We start from the raw sequence: 18,740 nt of genomic DNA, 5'->3' as shown, positions 1-18,740 counted from the left end.
GCATTTGGCTGAATATGAGCAGATAATATTGCCCGAAACACTTCAGAATTCATCCTGCTGCTTTTGTCAGCAGTCACATCATCAATAAATACAAGAGAACCAGTTCCATTGGCAGCCATACATGCCCACGCCATGACACTACCACCACCATGCTTCACTGATGACGTGGTATGCTTAGGATCATGAGCAGTTCCTTTCCTTCTCCATACTCTTCTCTTCCCATCACTCTGGTACAAGTTGATCTTGGTCTCATCTGTCCATAGGATGTTGTTCCAGAACTGTGAAGGCTTTTTTAGATGTCGTTTGGCAAACTCTAATCTGGCCTTCCTGTTTTTGGGGCTCACCAATGGTTTACATCTTGTGGTGAACCCTCTGTATTCACTCTGGTGAAGTCTTCTCTTGATTGTTGACTTTGACACACATACACCTACCTCCTGGAGAGTGTTCTTGATCTGGCCAACTGTTGTGAAGGGTGTTTTCTTCACCAGGGAAAGAATTCTTCGGTCATCCACCACAGTTGTTTTCCGTGGTCTTCCGGGTCTTTTGGTGTTGCTGAGCTCACCGGTGCGTTCCTTCTTTTTAAGAATGTTCCAAACAGTTGTTTTGGCCACGTCTAATGTTTTTGCTATCTCTCTGATGGGTTTGTTTTGTTTTTTCAGCCTAATGATGGCTTGCTTCACTGATAGTGACAGCTCTTTGGATCTCATCTTGAGAGTTGACAGCAACAGATTCCAAATGCAAATAGCACACTTGAAATGAACTCTGGACCTTTTATCTGCTCATTGTAATTGGGATGAGGGAATAACACACACCTGGCCATGGAACAGCTGAGAAGCCAATTGTCCCATTACTTTTGGTCCCTTAACAAGTGGGAGGCACATATGCAAACTGTTGTAATTCCTACACCGTTCACCTGATTTGGATGTAAATACCCTCAAATTAAAGCTGACAGTCTGCAGTTAAAGCACATCTTGTTCGTTTCATTTCAAATCCATTGTGGTGGTGTATAGAGCCAAAAATGTTAGAATTGTGTCGATGTCCCAATATTTATGGACCTGACTGTACATATAGGCATACATTGAAGTACATTTTTACTTTACTTTACAAGCTGATACTGTATATGCTGTATGACAATAACATCAGGTACACAGATGTGAGAATAAAGTGCACAGTGGAAGTGATTAATTAAAGCATAAATCGCTTTCACGTATGTAAATACAGTCAAGAATAACTACAGTAAAGCCCTACTAGTGCCCCCTTGAGGTTTCAGTGTTCTTTTGACCCCACACTGACGTGTTGGACAGACACAGTAACAGAGCATGAAGTAGCTAGTCTTAGATCCAGTCTTTTCAGAAGCAGACTTTGTGTTTTTCTTGAGGCTGATTCCAGAGGGTCATAGAAATATAACAGCAGAGACTGAGATTGAAAAGCTAAAAAGTAATGGTATGCTGCTTTACTGACACATGCTACTCTTTTTCATCTGGCAGATGGCACTCATTGTTGTCATACTGGCATATGCCACTGCTGGTTATAGTATGTCACTGCTGTATACCACATAAAAACAACATGTTGCTCATGTTCCACAGATACCCCTCTCCCTGTCATATTATTAACAAAAGGCAGATGCCACTTCTTTAAGAAGTCATTTTCTCTCAAATAAGCTCCTACTTGGACAAATGTAGCATCCAGGACAAATACAGTATCAGTCAGGTTTTAGGATGCATCATAGTAGTACACCATAGTCAGCTCTGCTGCCTTCAACACAGTCAGTCACACCACCCTTTTCCAGCATGCCTTAAGCTTGTTGTAGGCATTCAGGAACTGGCCTTCAGTGGTTTCCCTCCTGCCACCAGGACAGATCAGCCTTAGTTAAAATTGATAAAGTCTGCTATTCCTCTACACCCATCTCCTGTGGAGTACCACAAGACTCTATATTAATAATCTCTATTATATTTTCTTTATACAGTGCCTATAAAAAGTATTCAACCCCTTGGATGTTTTACCCTTTTATTGATTTTCTAAATCAATCATGGTCAATATAATTTTTGTTTTTTTTTGACAAAAAATATTACAAAAAAAACTCTTTAATGTCAAAGTCAAGGTCAAAGGTCAAGGTCAAAGTGTATATTTTTCATATTCACAGTTAGGAAACGTGTTTCCCTGTACAATGAAATTCTGACTTTGCCGTCCATATGAATGCCACATAAAAAAGTGAAATATAAAGTAGATAAGCAATAACACAAATCTAAATAGGCAGTAAAATCACAGCTCTAAGGAACTTTAAAGCAGCAAGTGAAGGAAGCAAATAAAAATACAACAAAAATACAATATAATGCAGAGAGAATATATGCTATGTGGGAGCTGTGGAGTGCAAATATTCAGCAGTAAGTATGCAACTATGCATGTGCAAAATGAGTATGTAAACAATACAGATGGAATTACATGAGGTAGATCCTGAGTCAGCTGTTTAGGAGTTTGATGGCAGAGGGCAGTGGAGTCCTGGTGATCTTCTCCGCAGTCTTTACCACTCTCTGCAGGTGCTTGCAGTCCATAGCAGTTGTGCTGCCATACCACACAGTGATGCAGCTGGTCAAGATGCTCTTAATGATGCAGCTGTAGAAGTTGCAAAGAATCCTAGGCGACATGCCAAACCTCCTCAGCCTCCTCAGGAAGTGCAGCCACCGTTGGGCCTTCTTGACCAGCTGTGTGGTATTATGTGTCCAGGTGAGATCCTCACTGATGTGGACACCCAGGTATTTGAAGCTGCTCACCCTCTCCACTTCAAGCCCCCGGATGAACAGTGGCTGATGAGTTCCCCTCTTCTTCCTCATCTCCACTATCATCTCCTTCGTCTTGTTCATGTTGAGGGTGAGATTATTGTCCGTGCACCATGACACCAGATCGACCACCTCCCACCTGTAGGCTGCTTCATCCCCACCAGTGATGCAACCTATCACTGCGGTGTTGTCCGCGAACTTTAGGATGATGTTGTCTTTGTGGGAGGCGACACAGTCATGGGTGAACAGGGTGTAGAGGATGGAACATGAGGACACATCCCTGTGGGGTGCCGATGTTTATAATAATGCTGGCTGAAGTCCTATTGCCAATCCTGACAGTATGGGGCCTGCCAGTCAGAAAGTCCAGGAGCCAGTCACAGAGGGTGGGGTGCAGACCTAGTGTGGACAGTTTGTGGGTGAGTTTGTGGGGAACAACTGTGTTGAAGGCGAAGCTGTAGTCAATGAAGAGTATCCTGATGTAGGAGTCTCTATTTTCCAGGTGAAAAAGGGAATAGTGGAGGGCAGCTGCGATGGTGTCTGAGGTGGCCCTATTGGGCCGGTAGGCATACTGCAGGGGATCCAGGGTGTCCAGTATACTGCTCTGAATGCGGGCCAGCACCACTCTCTCAAAACACTTCATAATGATTGGGGTGAGTGCCACTGGCCTGTAGGAAGGTGACTGGGCTCTTCTTGGGAAGGGGTACGATGGTTGTGGTCTTAAAGCAAGAGGGAATGATGCTCTGACTGAGGGAGAGGTTGACCTCACTCCAGCCATCACCAAGATAGTGGTGAGAACATCAGCCAGCTCGCTGGCACATGCCCTGGGAGCCCTCCCTGGGATGTTGTCCAGTCCTGCTGCTTTGCGGGGGTCGATCTTCCTCAGGACTGTGCGTACCTGGCCTGGTGAGACAGTTAGTGGAGGGGAGGTGGGGGGGTTGGGTGGTCCAGGTGTGAAAACAGGTTTCTACAAAGTGATGTCAATTAAATAAAAATATATAATGGGAAATAATTGATTGCATAAATATTCACCCCTTTAAAATGACTGACCTAATTCAACAAAGATCCAGCCAACTGGTGCTAGTAGTCTCTCACAATTAGTGAAATGGGGATTACCAGAGTGCAGTAAATATGTCTCAAGTCATTGTAGTATAAAGAGACTCGTGTCTGGAAGGTCCAGTCCCTGGTTAATCAGTCTCTGCCATGGGTTGTTGCTAGTTATATGATCCTCTAGTTTCCTCATATAGTCCTCTTTGGCTGCCTTAATGCCCCTTCTCAACTCAGCCCTTGTCACGCTGTACCAGGCCCCGTCTCCAGACCTGAAGACAGGGTCGTGTGCTTTCAGAAGAGACTGAACCTCACCAGTCATCCAAGGTTTACGGTTGGGATACACTCGGATGCATTTGTTAACAGTCACATTATCAGTGCAACATTTGATATAGAACAAAACAGTTTCAGTATATTTTTCTAGGTCCTGGTGTTGCAATATAGACCATTCTGTGTATGCAAAACAATCCTGGAGTGCTCCCTCTGGCCAGTTTTTTATAGTCTTAATGACTGGCTTGGTTTGCCTCCTGAACAGGATGTATGCTGGTAAGAGGAGCAGTGAGAGGTGGTCTGAAAGGCCCAAGTGTGGGAGAGAAACTGTAACTGAAACAGTAGAACACAGCTTATAACACAGGAAAAATCCCACTGACTGGGCTTCATATGCAGGTCATGCTAACTCATTAAAACATCCATCACACCACATTTATCCAGATTTACTGAGACTGCAGTCATTGCATAATTCTCTGCACCCATGGCACTATAAATAATCTAGAGAGGGGAAGCTGTCATTTTTTTTCTTAAAGCTGCATTAAATGATCTTACCACTAGAGGGAGACTAATTTAAAGACAAAATCACAGCACTAACACCTAAAAGTTGTGACAGTGCAGTGATGAGCAAAACAGCATTGTTTTTGTGCTCAAATACCTAAAACAACCTACTGTATTTGCCAACATGTACAGTATGAGATGTCCTTAAAGTGCTCAGGGAAAAAGAGAACATTTACAATTCAGTGAATCTGGGTAAACTCCATCTGCATATGACATGACAGAAATTCAGAACAGCTATTTACGATTGAACAGGGAGAAGGTGTAAACTCCTGCAGATTTTAACCAGAACCTTACTGCAGGTGAAACTTCTTACCAATGTGCCACCAAAGACAAGCTTGATTTCCAACATAATATGCAACAGTTTGTTTTTTTATGTGTAAACTGCATGTATGAATGTTCTATATATGAGTATAACCAGTATTATATCTCATTCTTAACAGTGTATGTGTTGTGCACCATTTTTTATATTGTAAATTTAGGTAAATTGCTTTTATGTGAAGACAGAAGTGCAACATAGTGTCTGTCCAAGGCTGTTCTGTGTAGTTAGATGCAGAAGATGGCACATTTTTGACCACACACATTGTGAGCAATGAGCCACTGCTACAATGATGGGCAGTGATGGGCCATGACTTAGCCTATAGCCATCACCCGTCCATTATTTATACTGCTAATTCCTGAATAGGATTGTGGGGGACACAGCCAATCCCAGCTGACAGGGAGGTGGGGGGGGGTCCACCCTGGACAGGTCACCAGTCTATCACAGGGCTGACATGCAGATACTAACCACACATACATTCACACTCACACCTAGGGGCAATTTAGAGTTGCCACAGTCCAAAGCTGTATGTGGGAGGAAGCCAAAGTACCCGGAGAAAACTCAACACAGAAAGGCCCCAGGTCGGCCCGGAACCTTCTTGCTGTGAGGCAACCACACTCACCACTTGAGCTAATTATACCTACTATATATGCTTATAATTTGAGTTATGTGGGGGATAATTTCTGATTTTCCCACCAGGCTCAATAAAGTCAGATTATTATACTGTATTTTCTATGGTTAATCTGATTCTGTTTGTCTTTTATTCTCATGGAGCTCTCAAGCAGGTTTCCCAGCACCTCTTTCAGTTACAGAATCATTGAAAACCTGTGGATCGATTTGAAGGGGCCTGTAAATAGCAGAAAGCCAAATAACTGGGTAGACTTGGAACAAGTAGGACATGAGGACTGGGCTTTTAACAGCATTTTTCACCATCCAGGACAATATAAAACATGTCGCTCCCTTTATGTTAAAGCAGCATTTTTGAAGCATCATCTTGTGTTTTACTGCACTAAGTCTGAATGGCCACTTAGGTGTTTGCGTATGGCAGAGCGGTCTGTGTGAAGGACATTATGTGTGCTTATCTGCATACCTAGAAAGCAGAATCATAGATAGAGAGTGCTCAGGACAGTCTTTGCTCTTTGCTGTGGAGACCTTTTGCTTTCTGAATTCACTGAGCCTCAGAGGACTAAGTCACACATGTGCAAGTCTCAAGTCAAAACAAAGTCTCAAGCAAGTCCCAAGTTAATGTGGTGAGAATCAAGCAAATCAACTCATGTCCCTACTATACGTAAGTGAAGCAAGTCAGTCAAGTCATACAGAATTCTGATGATCTACCCCAGTTTCCACATTTAAATCAGATAAAGACAGTGATCACAAAAGGTTTTTATTTTAATCATTAACAAAAAGTTGCTTACACCTTATAAATCTTACTAATATTTGACATGTTGTGGCAATTAATAATAAGCTTCCTATATGAATATCAGTGGTGAGTGGGGCTCTGAAATTGCAATATAGTCCTATAGTTCTAATATCTGAAAACATAATGTAGCTTTAGGGCAACGAGACACTTGGCAGGGGTGGTGGTAGCCCCTATTATGAAGTAGTGGCCCGAGTAGAGATCTGGTGTGCTGACATTTTATATTTTCCAAAGTTTGTAAGCATTTTTGACCCAATACTAGAAAACAGTGTTTTTCTAGCATTGTTGTTTTGCCTCGGGATGCTGCAGTGTCGCTTGAAGTCCTGACATCAGGGTCAGGGATTTGCAGTCTAAACTGGAAGGGATAGGGACCTGAAGAGCACTCATGAGTCCTGGCATGGGACATCTGGATTACACACTCAATCAAGATATCCACCATGAACATCCAGACCGGCCTGCAAAGACATCAGGAGCTGTGTATTAAGTGGGGGATTCTGTCAGTTCATTCTTTAGTTTTCTTTACTTCCTGGTTTACATTGTGTTGTCCTCGTATCATTCCAGACCAGCCCCTCCTGGCAGTATAACTTTGCTGTCTTTCCCATACCTGGTGTTTGCTCCTACCCTGCTGTACCCATACTGCCTGCTTTTTGTTAAAGTCATCAGGCCTGTTAGCATAAAGGACAGTTGTCCAGCCAGTTTACATTAGCAAAATTACTTGAAACCCTGGTTTATTTGGTGTCTCCAGTCTGCTCTAGAGAATTTTTGTTAGTGTGTTGAACCACCTTTGTTGTTTCTGTGCAATTAAAGAGCAACCTGCAAGGAAATCTCTCTGTTTGGTTTGCATTTGGGTCTATTTTCTAAAACCTCCCATTCTGTGCTTTTTCCTAAATTGCCTTCTGGACCACTGGGCTTTATATTTTATGAATTCTCCTTCTGTCTTACAGTATCATTACCAAGTTTTTTTTAGCTCTGGAGTCCAGTACAGCTTTCTTGTCTATCCATTATCTGATGTGTGCCTTTTCAAATTGAAGTGAATTGAATCGTATCACAGAATAGTCCACAATAATCCATAATCCAATTAAAGATAGTTTTCTCACAGTCTACACAAACAAATAAGTCTAGAATTACTCAGGTTTTTCTTCCTGAAACAATCTGCCAATCTGAAGGATAAATATTTGGTTAACACTGATTTAGAGTAAATGTAATTTATCACTCTGGATACGATAACGTGAGCTGTTTTAGAATGATCCAGGGTAAATGAAATGCTGTACCTCAGGATAAGCAGGTGAAATGTTTTGGCTTCTTACCTCTTATCTTAATGCCCTGAAAGTGGACATCAAACATGAAAGAGCCTGCCCAAAGGTGTGTGTTCTTTTATGTTTAATTTCCAAAAAATAGTGTACTGTGGTGCTCAATTAGACTGAACAGAGTGTGGTAGTGTAGGTTGGAACCAGTCTGGAGAATTATATTCCCTTATTAAAAGGTGTGCAGCTTGTGAGCTCTAATATATATTCCTGTGATTATTTTCATGAGCAGTTACCTCCCATTATGTTTAAGGTGCCATGTGGGGAAATGGAGGTTGTGAGTGACTTCATAATAAACAAATTTTGAGCTTGATTATTTGTTACTTTATAGTATTTTGAGTAAAACACAAAGTAAACTTGTAATTTTGTTTAAATCAAGTATTTCAATATTTTATTGCATCGGTAGGAAAATGCTCACAGTCCTCAGAGCAACAATAAAAAAAAAAGTGGTGTATCACTAAAACAATAATTAAAAATAAAAACCTACAGCTTTGCCATCCTCTCTTCCTGGCCCTGTGTAGTGTTCACTCTGTTTTTCATTCTATTAGGTTCTAGAAAATAAAACAACCAGAGATTATTTGCAGTCTGTATCAAAGCAATTATAAAAATAAAAACCTTTAAACTCCAAATCTTTAAAATTTGCAGTCATCTTTTCAAATTCTACATAAAATCATAAAAAGCAGCAAGTCCAAGCTCAGATGTTTATGTATTGTACTGTATTGCATACCCTATACACATGCCTATGACCTCTGCTGTATCGAATAGAACAATTTGTTTGGTGCAAATGTTGGTGGGTGATGCAACATCTGTTGTATAAATTGCTGCATAGTCATGCTTGACATGTTCACAGGTAACATGCAGAAACATAAATATACAGATAGAAGTGGTCATCAACTAAAAACCCACTTTGGATTAAAAACAGTGACATGAATATTTATACGTAACACAAAAAGAGAAATACCACTGAAAAGAGAAGGAAGACTTACTTTTGATCTTTGAAAAGTTTCATCTCACTTATTGAAATTTGTTATACTACACATTCAAACGGAAAAGAAAAACATTCTGCTCGAAACCCAAGTCTTTTTTGCTTCATAGTCAATGTACACAGTTTGGACAGTACGTCACAGGAACAAAGCTAACAAGTATCTGTACAGTCAGTCTAGGATGGAGTCAGTTCTCAAGTACATTTACACATTAATCAGAATAGAGACAGTACACTGCCAGACTAGAAAGACCATTCACCAGTGAATAGTGGACATTTCATAGAGGAAAATCATGCTGTCAGATCCAAATGTGGGCTATATCTTTTTTTTAGAAGTAGCCCAGAACAAGATTTATTTAACTGTTATAAGGGAAACCTGCTGGTCTGTGAAAGTGGGAACAAACCATGGCAGGCATTCATTTCCTTGACCCTCTGGGTTGTGGTGTATTTGAACATTATCAGGAATCAGTGCTTGGCTTTCAATCTCATTTTAGGTTAGGATCAGAGCTACAGTCTGAGCAGAAAGTAGACCTCAGGCTCTGATGCTGAGTGGGAAGAGTCTGCAGGCGGAAGAGAGTCGTCAGTATAGTACTGATCTACGTAATGATCCCCATTTCCATAACGTAATGATGTGCAGGCTCCTTCAGGAAGTCCCCTGTCCTCCAGCTGACCAAGATAGCCTGCTATGTAAGACCCAGTAGAGTGTCTGTTAACCGGGGGATTCTGTGAGGCTGGTTTATTCCTCAGTACCACCCCACCGGTGCTGGTGGTACTGTTGATCACCACACCTGCCCGAGGCTTTAGAGCCTCTTGCTGTCTTTCACGGGCTCGGCTGTTGATGTGGCGCACTCGGCTTTGGCTCCGAGAAGATAGGCGACGGGTAAGGAGTGGAGGGGAATCATCTGTATCTCTTGGGACCACAGGAGCTTTACTTGTTGCCTGTTGCTGTGACAGTAGTGGTTTAGATTCCTGATGTAACTGAGGAGACTGGGGGCTCTCAGTATCATCCCCTTCCAGACTGACCAGCTTACGCAGCTGTTCTGTAAGTGGATCACAGGACTGTGATTGGAAAGTTGCTTCCCCAGTGGTGCCCATCCTCTTTTGCTTCCTCATGTGAGGAGTGATGAAGCTGCGACTAATAATATGGTATTTGCTCTGGAAGTTGCATGATATGTCTTCAGAGGTCAGGTCTCCCAGGGACTTGGACTTGCATGGGCTGGGGGCTATTGAGTCATTGTTAGCGGACGAGAACTGAGTTGATAAAGGCCCCAAGTCTGAGTGCAGTGCAACTCTGGTTTCAGTCTGTGACTGGTGCCTGGTATTGATGAGGGAAACCTTTTGGTTCCATGACTGTTTCAGGGTATGTGAGTCTATCTGACTTTGGCTGGGTGACTGAGAATTTTGAGGGACTGAAGACGCTGATGAGGGAGTAATGCAGTCAGAGAGAAGGCGGCTGTCCATTGTATCACAATCTGACGAAGGGGAATATAGGTCTCTGTCTCTACAGATGTTTACAGACACTGCAGATTGACTGGGGAGGCTTTCAGAAGAGGGGAAACCATTATGAAAATACACCACTTGCTCCCTCTCCATATATTTATACCCTAGCCTGTCTTGATGAGACCTGTTTGAGATCTGGCTGCCACTATAGTTCCTCTGTTGTGTGTATGAACTGCCAACATCTCTGCAGTTGTTAAGGACCTTAAAATTGCTCTGAGGAGCAGGGTAGCTGTTCTGACGTAGTGGACTAGAGTTGACAGGTCTGTGGAGTGGTGAAAGTTGGGAGTTGTGCTGGTATTGGTGATGACTGGACAGGTGATATGAAGATTGACTGACTGAGGAGGGACACTGTGAAAATGCAATATGAGATGCAAGTGAGGTGTATTGCTGTTGAGGATCACGGCATGATGAAAGCTGTTTTAGCTGAGGGTAGTTGGGAGTGGATTCATGGTTTTGGTATATAGCCTGGCATTTGGTTGGACTAAGCACCTCCCACTGGCTGCCATGTCTTGGTGAGGTCAGTATCATATCCAATGGAACCTCATCAACATTTTCAGAGAGAAACTGGAAATAGCTGTTGTTAACAGAGGAGCTCATGTACCTTTTAGATGTTTCCTGTTCTCTCTCAGCTACTGGTGCTGGAGGATCATACACTTCCTCATACACACCTTCCTCTGCTTCCTCTATTTCTAAACCTCCAACCCTTTTTCTTTGCATATCATCCCAGCCAACATTATGACTCTTCCCTAAATCTTGAACCACCTTTGCTGGAGAGTACAGCAAGCTGTTTGAGGGAGTACTCTCGATAGTGTCTGCCCGAACATGGACCATCTGTTTCCTCAGGTTGTACACTGATACAGGCAACAGCACCTCCTCATCTAGAATGGTGTATACCTCCTCAAGTTCAGCAGTTTCTGGGCTGGAGAGGAGGGCTGGAGCAGGTGCAGCTGCCTGGGAAATTTTGCATGGTGAATGCTTGTTATGATTTACATGATTTGCTTTCTGAGCTACCTGTTGGAAATCTATCAAGTGTTTGTTGTTAGGAAATGCTGTGTTGGTCTTGAGAGGAGACCTTAAATCTTGCAGTGCTTTAAGGCTGGTAGGCCTGACGTTTGAGTGACAGGAGGAAGTGTGATCATGAGATAATGTTGTAAAATCATTTTGGTCAACTGTACTTTCAAACTGACCAATGAGAGCAGATATAGAGTCATGTGTGTCTTGCTCATTGCCTAAGGACACAGCATCAATGAGTCTGGAGATGGTGCTATCATGCAAAGAGCTGGGACTCCTCAGATCACTGTCCGTGCTGACAGGAGAAAGGGGGGGCATAGAGCAGGGGGCAGAGGAAGAGGAGGTGGAGGAAGAGGAGACTGAGGGGGCAACTGTGAATGTTGTGCTGTTTGAAAATGTTTCAGGTTTATCTGATCTCATCTGGCTGTTCTTGGATGGCGAGGCCAAACAGTTTTTCTCGGTTTCTACGGAGATTATCTTTGATTGGTTGACTCCACTGTCTTCTGTTTTCTGGTAATTGGCATAGTCTTCTTCCTTTCTTACTTGTCCTTCACCAATGACCAGGTAAGAGGCCTCTTCTGATTGGGCAAATTCTTTATTTTTGTATGTCTTAGACAATGATGATTCCATGAGCAGGTCCACAGAGGAAGACCTGGGTATGTTGAGGGGGTAGGCTCCTGTGGATACATGTAACAAAAAGATTCATGAAGACAGGCTTATGTAATACCATTTCATGTTGAACACCAAGCCAACCAGCAGTAAAATGACAACAATTAACAGTCCAGCCAATATAAGGCAACAGCGATACACAGACAAATGGTTCACCAAGTACAACTGTGAAGGGGAAGCTGAAAATGAGGCTGTGGAGGTTAAAAAAGGAAGAATCCATGTTTGGGAAGATCATATCAAAAATGGGATCAAATGACACAGCAATATATTTCTCAGACCACTTTGAACGAAATACACTGGATGGATGCAATACTGTATGTTATTGAACAATGCAACCTTCAGGCAATAGGGGTTTTAGATTACCTGCTGGAATATCCTAGTCAGTTCTCTACTATAAAGAAGCACAACAAATGAAGATGGGACAGAGAAGGCATGTCATGGCGGTTAGGTTGTACTGTCAGTTCACAGGGTTAATGTACATGTGCTTCAGATAACTGTAGCACGATAGGTAAGGCAAAGGAGAGACATAAGAAGAAATGCACATCTTACTTTAATCAAAGAGCTAAGCATTTGAGGCAAAATGCTCCTTTAAGGCATGTCAACTGCAAGCATTTTATTTCAAAACATCAACACCTATCTCATACATTTTAAAGAAAGTACATGTTCCCAAGGCTGATAATTACTGTTATTGATGTTACAGATTGCTGGGGCTTGGTTTATGTTAGAATTAAATAATGATCTTGCACGTTTATATGTTAATTAAACTAAAATTAATGTAACTTGGGTGTAATTAGCATAATTCCATAATCTATCTAGAAGAAACCACCCACCAGTGACAATATCTGCATCCATATCATGCTGCTCCTTGTCTGGGGAGCAGAGAGATAGCTGCCCTTGAAGGAGTCTGTCTAAGGGCATGGAGACAGGTCTGTGAATGAGGGGGCCTCGGGGCTGAAGACGCTTCTCTGCCCCTCTGTCTTTCTCTGACACGCCCTCTTCTCCTGATGCTGCACCTGTGCAGGTCTTTTGGTCTGATATCGACGCCACTGACTCTGATAGCGCCATCTTGGTCTTCTTCCGTCCCTTTGCTGGAGCGCTGGCTGTGCGCCGCAGGAGATGGTCACTAATAGAGCGTTTTCGAAGGCCATTGGAGTTTGTGTCTACTGAAGACTTGGAAGAACGGTTAAACAAACCCCGGATACCTCGCAAGTGGTGACCCTGAGGGCAGAGGTTAACAAAACAGAAAGGAAGTAAGAAGGGAAAAGACATTTGGCAAAGGGAAGAGGAAATGTGCTTCTGAGGAATTATCAACCATGTACTTCTGACACAGACTGAACACGCCATATGACACATTACAATTTGAAGATAAAGGGTTAATTTTCATGAAAACAATGAAAAGATGTGATGTATTGAACTTAACAAATATAACAATTGCATGCGTTTTTATACATGGCCTCTAGATGGCATCCTTACTCCACAACACAATGTGCAAGAAGCCATTATGTATGCATGCTCACACTGCAAATAACTCCAACTTTGTTGACAATGACAGAACACCAGTTGACAAAAAAAGATTTATGAATAAAAACTGACCTTATAAGTAAAATGTTTGACTCAGTGGTTTCATGTCACACACACAAGTCAATGAACATACAGCTGTACACAAACTTCACTTCTGTACCATGCATTACTGTTTCATGCAGCACTGCACAGGGCATCCGGATACCTTGTTGGATCCTAGAAAGTGCATTATGGTAAAACTGGGGTTCAGGACTAGTGGGATCCACTAGAAAAACAAAGGATTGAAGGAGCATAGCTTCAGTGGATTGTTTTGTTGACAGAAGTGCATTTTTTCCATTTACCTCTGAAATATTATGTCAGTTGACAGAAGAGGCTTATGGGGTTTGCTACAATAAACACCAGGACTATACAGCACTTACCTTGCCATAGACATCATGCACTGACACATGCACAAAAATGGAAGCCTCAGTCAGCCCCTCCAGGTAAACATGTCTGTAACCTGTTGTTGGACATGAAGGGAGAAAGCATGAGAGTGAATTAAAGAAAGATACCAGCTGTCATCACATTGTTGATCAGTGGAGGGTGGAGAGGGCATTAGGAGTTCAGGGACAACTCTGATGAATGTGGACAATTAAAATAACATACCAAGCCACAGGTAACCACTATGCATAGCAAAAGAATCATGGTTCACTAGACACAAGACAATGTGCCCCACAGCCATGGCATTGCTAAAGCAATTAATGAAATTTTCTGTTTAAGTGTGTGTGTGTGTGTGTGTGAGAGAATCAGTCTATTTGTATTAAACAGCACAACTATAATAATTCTAAGTAGCAGTGACACGCCATGTCCCCTCTTAAGTTCATATAATTCACATACAAAAGTATAAAAAAAATCTAAACCTGAAAACACTGAGAAATTCTTTACAAACCAGGCATTAGGCTGTTAAAGGCAACTGTCCGTTGACCAATAAAGTCCCGTCCAATAGGGTCATGGTCCCAGACAAGGAAGCGCACCAAAGCCACCTCAGCCATGTGAAGTGTAAAGGACAGAGTCTCCTCCCATACTGGATTAAAACCTGTATAAAACACACATGTGCCCATTATAATTAGGATCTGTTTCATCAGCCAGTCAGTGATGTATTTCAAGGATCAGTGCCCTACACACTGATCTTACTGTTGAGCTCTCAGGGCTCCATAACCTTTCCAGAGGAGGCTTTTCCCTTCCCCCTGCCAGGTGCCCTCATCCGTGGGAACATGTTAGGGGTGATACCTGCAAACCCCTCTGTTCTGCTTTCTTATCCCTCTAAATAATTAATCAGACAGTGCTCCATGGCCAAAGTAAAATCTCTGGTTATGGCATTGTTTCATCTGTGGAGGTGAGATGACATCGGGTTGCATTTGCTTTTGTTTGTGTGCCATAAATACACTATTCTCTATAGCATGTATATCATACTATAGATAACAGCGTGCATGTTACACTTTTCAGAGGATAAAATGGAAATCGCAAAAAAAGTGATAAGTATCACAGTAAAAAGTAAGGTATTAGTCAGATAAATGCTAAAATTGAATCAGTCTGATTTAATCTACAGTACTACAGCTTCTTTGGTCTAAACTATTCAACTCACCAACAGAAACTAAAGTGTAAATTGCAGCAGCTAAGAGCCATAGAAAGGCAGGATGCTAAATCAAAGAATTATCAATATATTTTTTTGAATTAAAACAATTTTTTTAGCATCTAGCTATTCTGAGTGAAGACATGTTAAACATTCTTTCTTGGTGCAGTGAGTGTATTGTTCAGGTTGATCTGTGTGTGTATGTCTAACCGTTGTCATCAACAACCCGTGTCTGTTCCTTGCAGCAATCAACTGGCAGGCCGATGATCTCCACTTCAACAAATGGATCAATAATCTGAGAAAAGAGAAAGGACAGTAAAATGACTAATATTTTATGATGCAGCATATATTTCTCCAAAGGGCAGAGTCAACCTCTCTGAGTTTAATATTGCATGTGTGTATGCATTTGTATGTGTGAGAGAGAGAGAGTACAGAGAAGGTTAAAAAGACAGATGGAGAATGTGAGCACGCAGTGCATGTGTTTTGGTGGGTGTGTGCTACCTCTCCGCGGTCCCCGAGCATGGAGTCTGGTGGTTTGGGCAAATGCTGTCCACTAATAATCTTGAGAATGAGCTGCTTTTTGGGGTAAGCTGGAAGTGGGTCATCACTGAATGGGTTAAAGGAGCCTGGAGTGAATCGAGACAGCAGAGCAAGAACATTGATTCCTTTCTGATTGTCATAAAATGGGCAAGAGTAAAAATATCATATTCTCATTTCTGTAACTGACTAGATTATGTTGACTTGTGCAGCTACAGTTACATCTAAGCACACATTTTGTAACCACACATGCAGAGAGCCTGTGAAAATCAACCAGGCCTCTGCTTCATTGTGCAGCTAACTGCCTAGTCAGGCAACTGGTATTAAAACAGACAACAATGTGGCAATTTTATAGAGTAATAGGGATGCATTTTCATAAAATCATTTGGTAGTCAAACTCACAATACTTGTGAATTTGAAGTGAATAATGGAGAAGTCAAAGAGAGCAAACAGTCACGCTGAATTACAGGAAAATGTACAGTGTATAACAAGATGTGTACCAATAAAACATATCTTGCTCCTTAGGGTCAATAGATAAAGTAGATAGAAAATATATTGTATATGCATTTTTAATTCTAATTAGAAATCAAGACTTAAAGAGGATTAGAATTAGAATTATTATAATTAACCTGGTAAGGAGTTTTTTAGCAATATATTATAATATAACAATATCACATATTACATTCTGAAACAATCCTGAACATTTTATTTCATGGTGATGATCACATCTTGTTATGTGATGTATTTCTTATATTTAAAGTCAACTGGAAATGTATTAACACTCCAACATGTTTCCGTTCCTACGACAACACGGTGCTGTTCCTGAATATACAACTAATTATTAGGGATTGACAAATAAACACTGCTCATGTACATCGGTTTTTATTTGCATGGACACAAACTGAAACGTATGCACAAGTCTGTGCTTGTTTGTGTGCATGCATTGGTTACCTTTACACATAGGAGGGGGCTTGAGGACGTAGCCAATACCTCCGTTCACCTTGAACTTGGCTCTGTTGAGCTGCATCATCCTCCCCTCTGTCTGATAGTTCAGAGCGACTGAAAGAAAAAATAACACTTTTATTTTGTTACTAAATGCCACCAAACCTCGTTCAGATACATAAACTGTGAAAACTACTGAGGAGGTTCAGTAGTCATATGAAGAGACTGATTCATTCATACATTTATATGAAGCCTGTGCATCTACACAACATTGAAAGTTTTATTAGGAAAACAGGTGAAGAAGGACACAAGCAACCGATGACAGAACTTTCTTCTCTCATGTAACAGTTTCTCTTTTTGTATACCTGGAATATGTTACTTTAAAGTAAATGGAGAAAAAACTGATTTAGCAGGGACAGGAAGGGCTTCCCTTAATTTCCTGATGCTGTTCATTCTGCTTTCATCTTTTTTTTTGTATTTCTTAGTAATCCTCACAAAATCCATTTCTGACCATAACCCTAGAAATGTACTTGCAGACACTGACTCACACAAAACATGCAAATACATAGAGTAGTGCACACTATTGTACCTTGAATGACTGAGTTAGTTTGCACACTCCTACCCATTAGCCTCTGCCCACATACTGTATGATGTGATTTGTGTACATTGAGTGAGTGATGAGCAGGCCACAGATAAAGTCTGTCTGTATGTGGCATGCACTGTTAATTCATGTGTAATAACAGCTGCAGTATGCGGCTAAAAGGAAGACATCTGGTGTTTTTGTTAACATACACCCTCCATGCAGGTCAACAGCTAAAAGTGACAGACAGCTCTCTTACCCAGCTGACAGCCCACGTTCCAGTAGAACTGGGGGTTGAAATTGGACGAGTCGATACGATAGGCTGAGGGATAAATCCGTGACAGCTGCCTCTGGTTAAAAGCCAGGAACTGTTCGGATCTGTGATGGACCAGAGACTGGGCTCTGGTCTCGCTGAATGACAGGACATCACCTGGAGTACCTGCAGAGTAACATGGGTTAGTCACTGGAAAACATATAGATGGCAATGTGCATGTTTGCTTGTGTGCGCATGTATCAGCAGGTATCAGATCACCTTCATTCAGACACTCCTGGGAGGCAACAGAGTTGGTGAAGACCACCAGGTTTGACAGATCTCTACTCAGTTTCATTGTCTTCCTCTTCCTTCCACCCCTACAATGGCCCAGTGACAGAAGACGATTGCAAGACAGGACAGAGGAGAGTGAATGAGAACATGTCAAAATATATGAGACAGGTAAAGTAAAAAGTACACAAGTCAGTCATGTGCATGCAGTCAGTGGCATAATCACACAGATGCACGTTTGCAGGATTGAACTGTGACAGTTCCCGAGGACATGTTTTATTTCTTATAATTAATTTTTAAGTGGAATAGTGTGTTATTTTTTTCTTTCAGAATTCTTCTTTCAAAATTAATACAAAGAGTGATTTTTATGAATCAAATATAACAACTCAATTGATGCTAATAGGGTCATTCAGCATTAGGGGCCCATTAGGAAATCAGAACTGAGTAGCAACAGCCAATCAGGATTCCCTTCTCTGCTGTCAGTTGTATCTCCAGATTGAGGCCCGTCATTCCTTCCCTTACAAACATACATTATTGCTGAAAGCACTTCTGTGTGGCACAGCTGATCCCCTGAATTGTCTAATGCTCCCAGAAACCAGCAACTATTAACCCTCTCAGCTGTCAGACTGTCAGAGGTGTGGTGAAGCAGGTCAAAGGTCACCTGTTGAACTGTCCTCCAGCCTCCCTCCCAGACCTCTCCTGACTGTCCTCCTCCTTGTCCACAGTTTGGCATGACAATCTGGATTTGGAGTGCCTCTGGACAATGGATATGCATACACACAGGAATATATCAACAAACTCAAGTAAAATTGCATTGAAGATTTGCTTACAGGTTAAAAAACAGAAAAGTACTGCTTATCCTTGTCATCAGCTGAAATCCTGATACCCATGTATAGGAGTTTTTTTTACTGGCCAGGGTTTGTTGCTCATGTGTTTTTAGCAAATTGTATGAGTTTCACAGAGGCAGCTGAGTGATTCATAGATTGCTATTGTAGTAGCAGCCAGAGTGTGTCTTTGTGCATGTCAGTGGGTGTTTATGTGTAGCATATGTAATTACAGCGAATGTGCATTTGTTGAAGTGGGTTTTTTTTTCTGAGAAAAACAACATCGATATTAGAGCTAAACTTGAGAGGAGGATAAGGGTTGCAGTAATTACAGG

The 18,740-nt window shown here is 41.7% G+C and overlaps 2 protein-coding genes across 3 annotated transcripts in view; both read right to left on the bottom strand.

Annotated features, from left to right (window-relative positions):
• Nucleotides 1-8,075: 8,075 nt before the first annotated feature.
• On the bottom strand, nucleotides 8,076-12,068 carry LOC109973081 (uncharacterized). Its single transcript, XM_020622404.1, has 2 exons — nucleotides 12,005-12,068; nucleotides 8,076-11,856 (listed from the first exon to the last, which is right to left on the bottom strand). Exons 1-2 carry the CDS (start codon nucleotides 12,066-12,068, stop codon nucleotides 9,176-9,178), a joined length of 2,745 nt encoding a protein of 914 aa, XP_020478060.1. The 3' UTR covers nucleotides 8,076-9,175.
• The window catches only part of plch1 (phospholipase C, eta 1), a 66,447-nt gene continuing 59,478 nt past the window's right edge, over nucleotides 11,772-18,740 (bottom strand). Inside the window, exons 14-25 of one of the 2 annotated variants that reach the window (XM_020622429.1) lie at nucleotides 18,243-18,337; nucleotides 17,573-17,670; nucleotides 17,300-17,479; nucleotides 16,470-16,577; nucleotides 15,483-15,607; nucleotides 15,192-15,276; nucleotides 14,298-14,444; nucleotides 13,789-13,868; nucleotides 13,575-13,634; nucleotides 12,679-13,066; nucleotides 12,212-12,239; nucleotides 11,772-11,856 (exon numbers count right to left, since the gene is read on the bottom strand). In XM_020622429.1, coding sequence (XP_020478085.1) covers nucleotides 12,229-12,239; nucleotides 12,679-13,066; nucleotides 13,575-13,634; nucleotides 13,789-13,868; nucleotides 14,298-14,444; nucleotides 15,192-15,276; nucleotides 15,483-15,607; nucleotides 16,470-16,577; nucleotides 17,300-17,479; nucleotides 17,573-17,670; nucleotides 18,243-18,337 — 1,377 coding nt within the window. In that variant the 3' untranslated portion in view covers nucleotides 11,772-11,856; nucleotides 12,212-12,228. The remainder of the gene's footprint in view (nucleotides 11,857-12,211; nucleotides 12,240-12,678; nucleotides 13,067-13,574; nucleotides 13,635-13,788; nucleotides 13,869-14,297; nucleotides 14,445-15,191; nucleotides 15,277-15,482; nucleotides 15,608-16,469; nucleotides 16,578-17,299; nucleotides 17,480-17,572; nucleotides 17,671-18,242; nucleotides 18,338-18,740) is intronic. The other variant, XM_020622430.1, reaches the window with a different exon arrangement.

Source organism: Monopterus albus, unplaced genomic scaffold (assembly GCF_001952655.1).
Source record: "Monopterus albus unplaced genomic scaffold, M_albus_1.0 scaffold280.1, whole genome shotgun sequence".
NCBI classification, from domain to species: Eukaryota; Metazoa; Chordata; class Actinopteri; order Synbranchiformes; family Synbranchidae; genus Monopterus; species Monopterus albus.
This window is presented reverse-complemented; position numbering and strand designations above follow the sequence as displayed.

Excerpts from the sequence above, each read along its gene's own strand:
- LOC109973081 (XM_020622404.1), bottom strand. The coding sequence starts at position 12,068 with ATGGATTCTTCCTTTTTTAACCTCCACAGCCTCATTTTCAGCTTCCCC. Across the intron at positions 11,857-12,004 it reads CCCCTTCACAGTTGTACTTG|GAGCCTACCCCCTCAACATA; the intron begins GTGAACCATTTG and ends ATGTATCCACAG.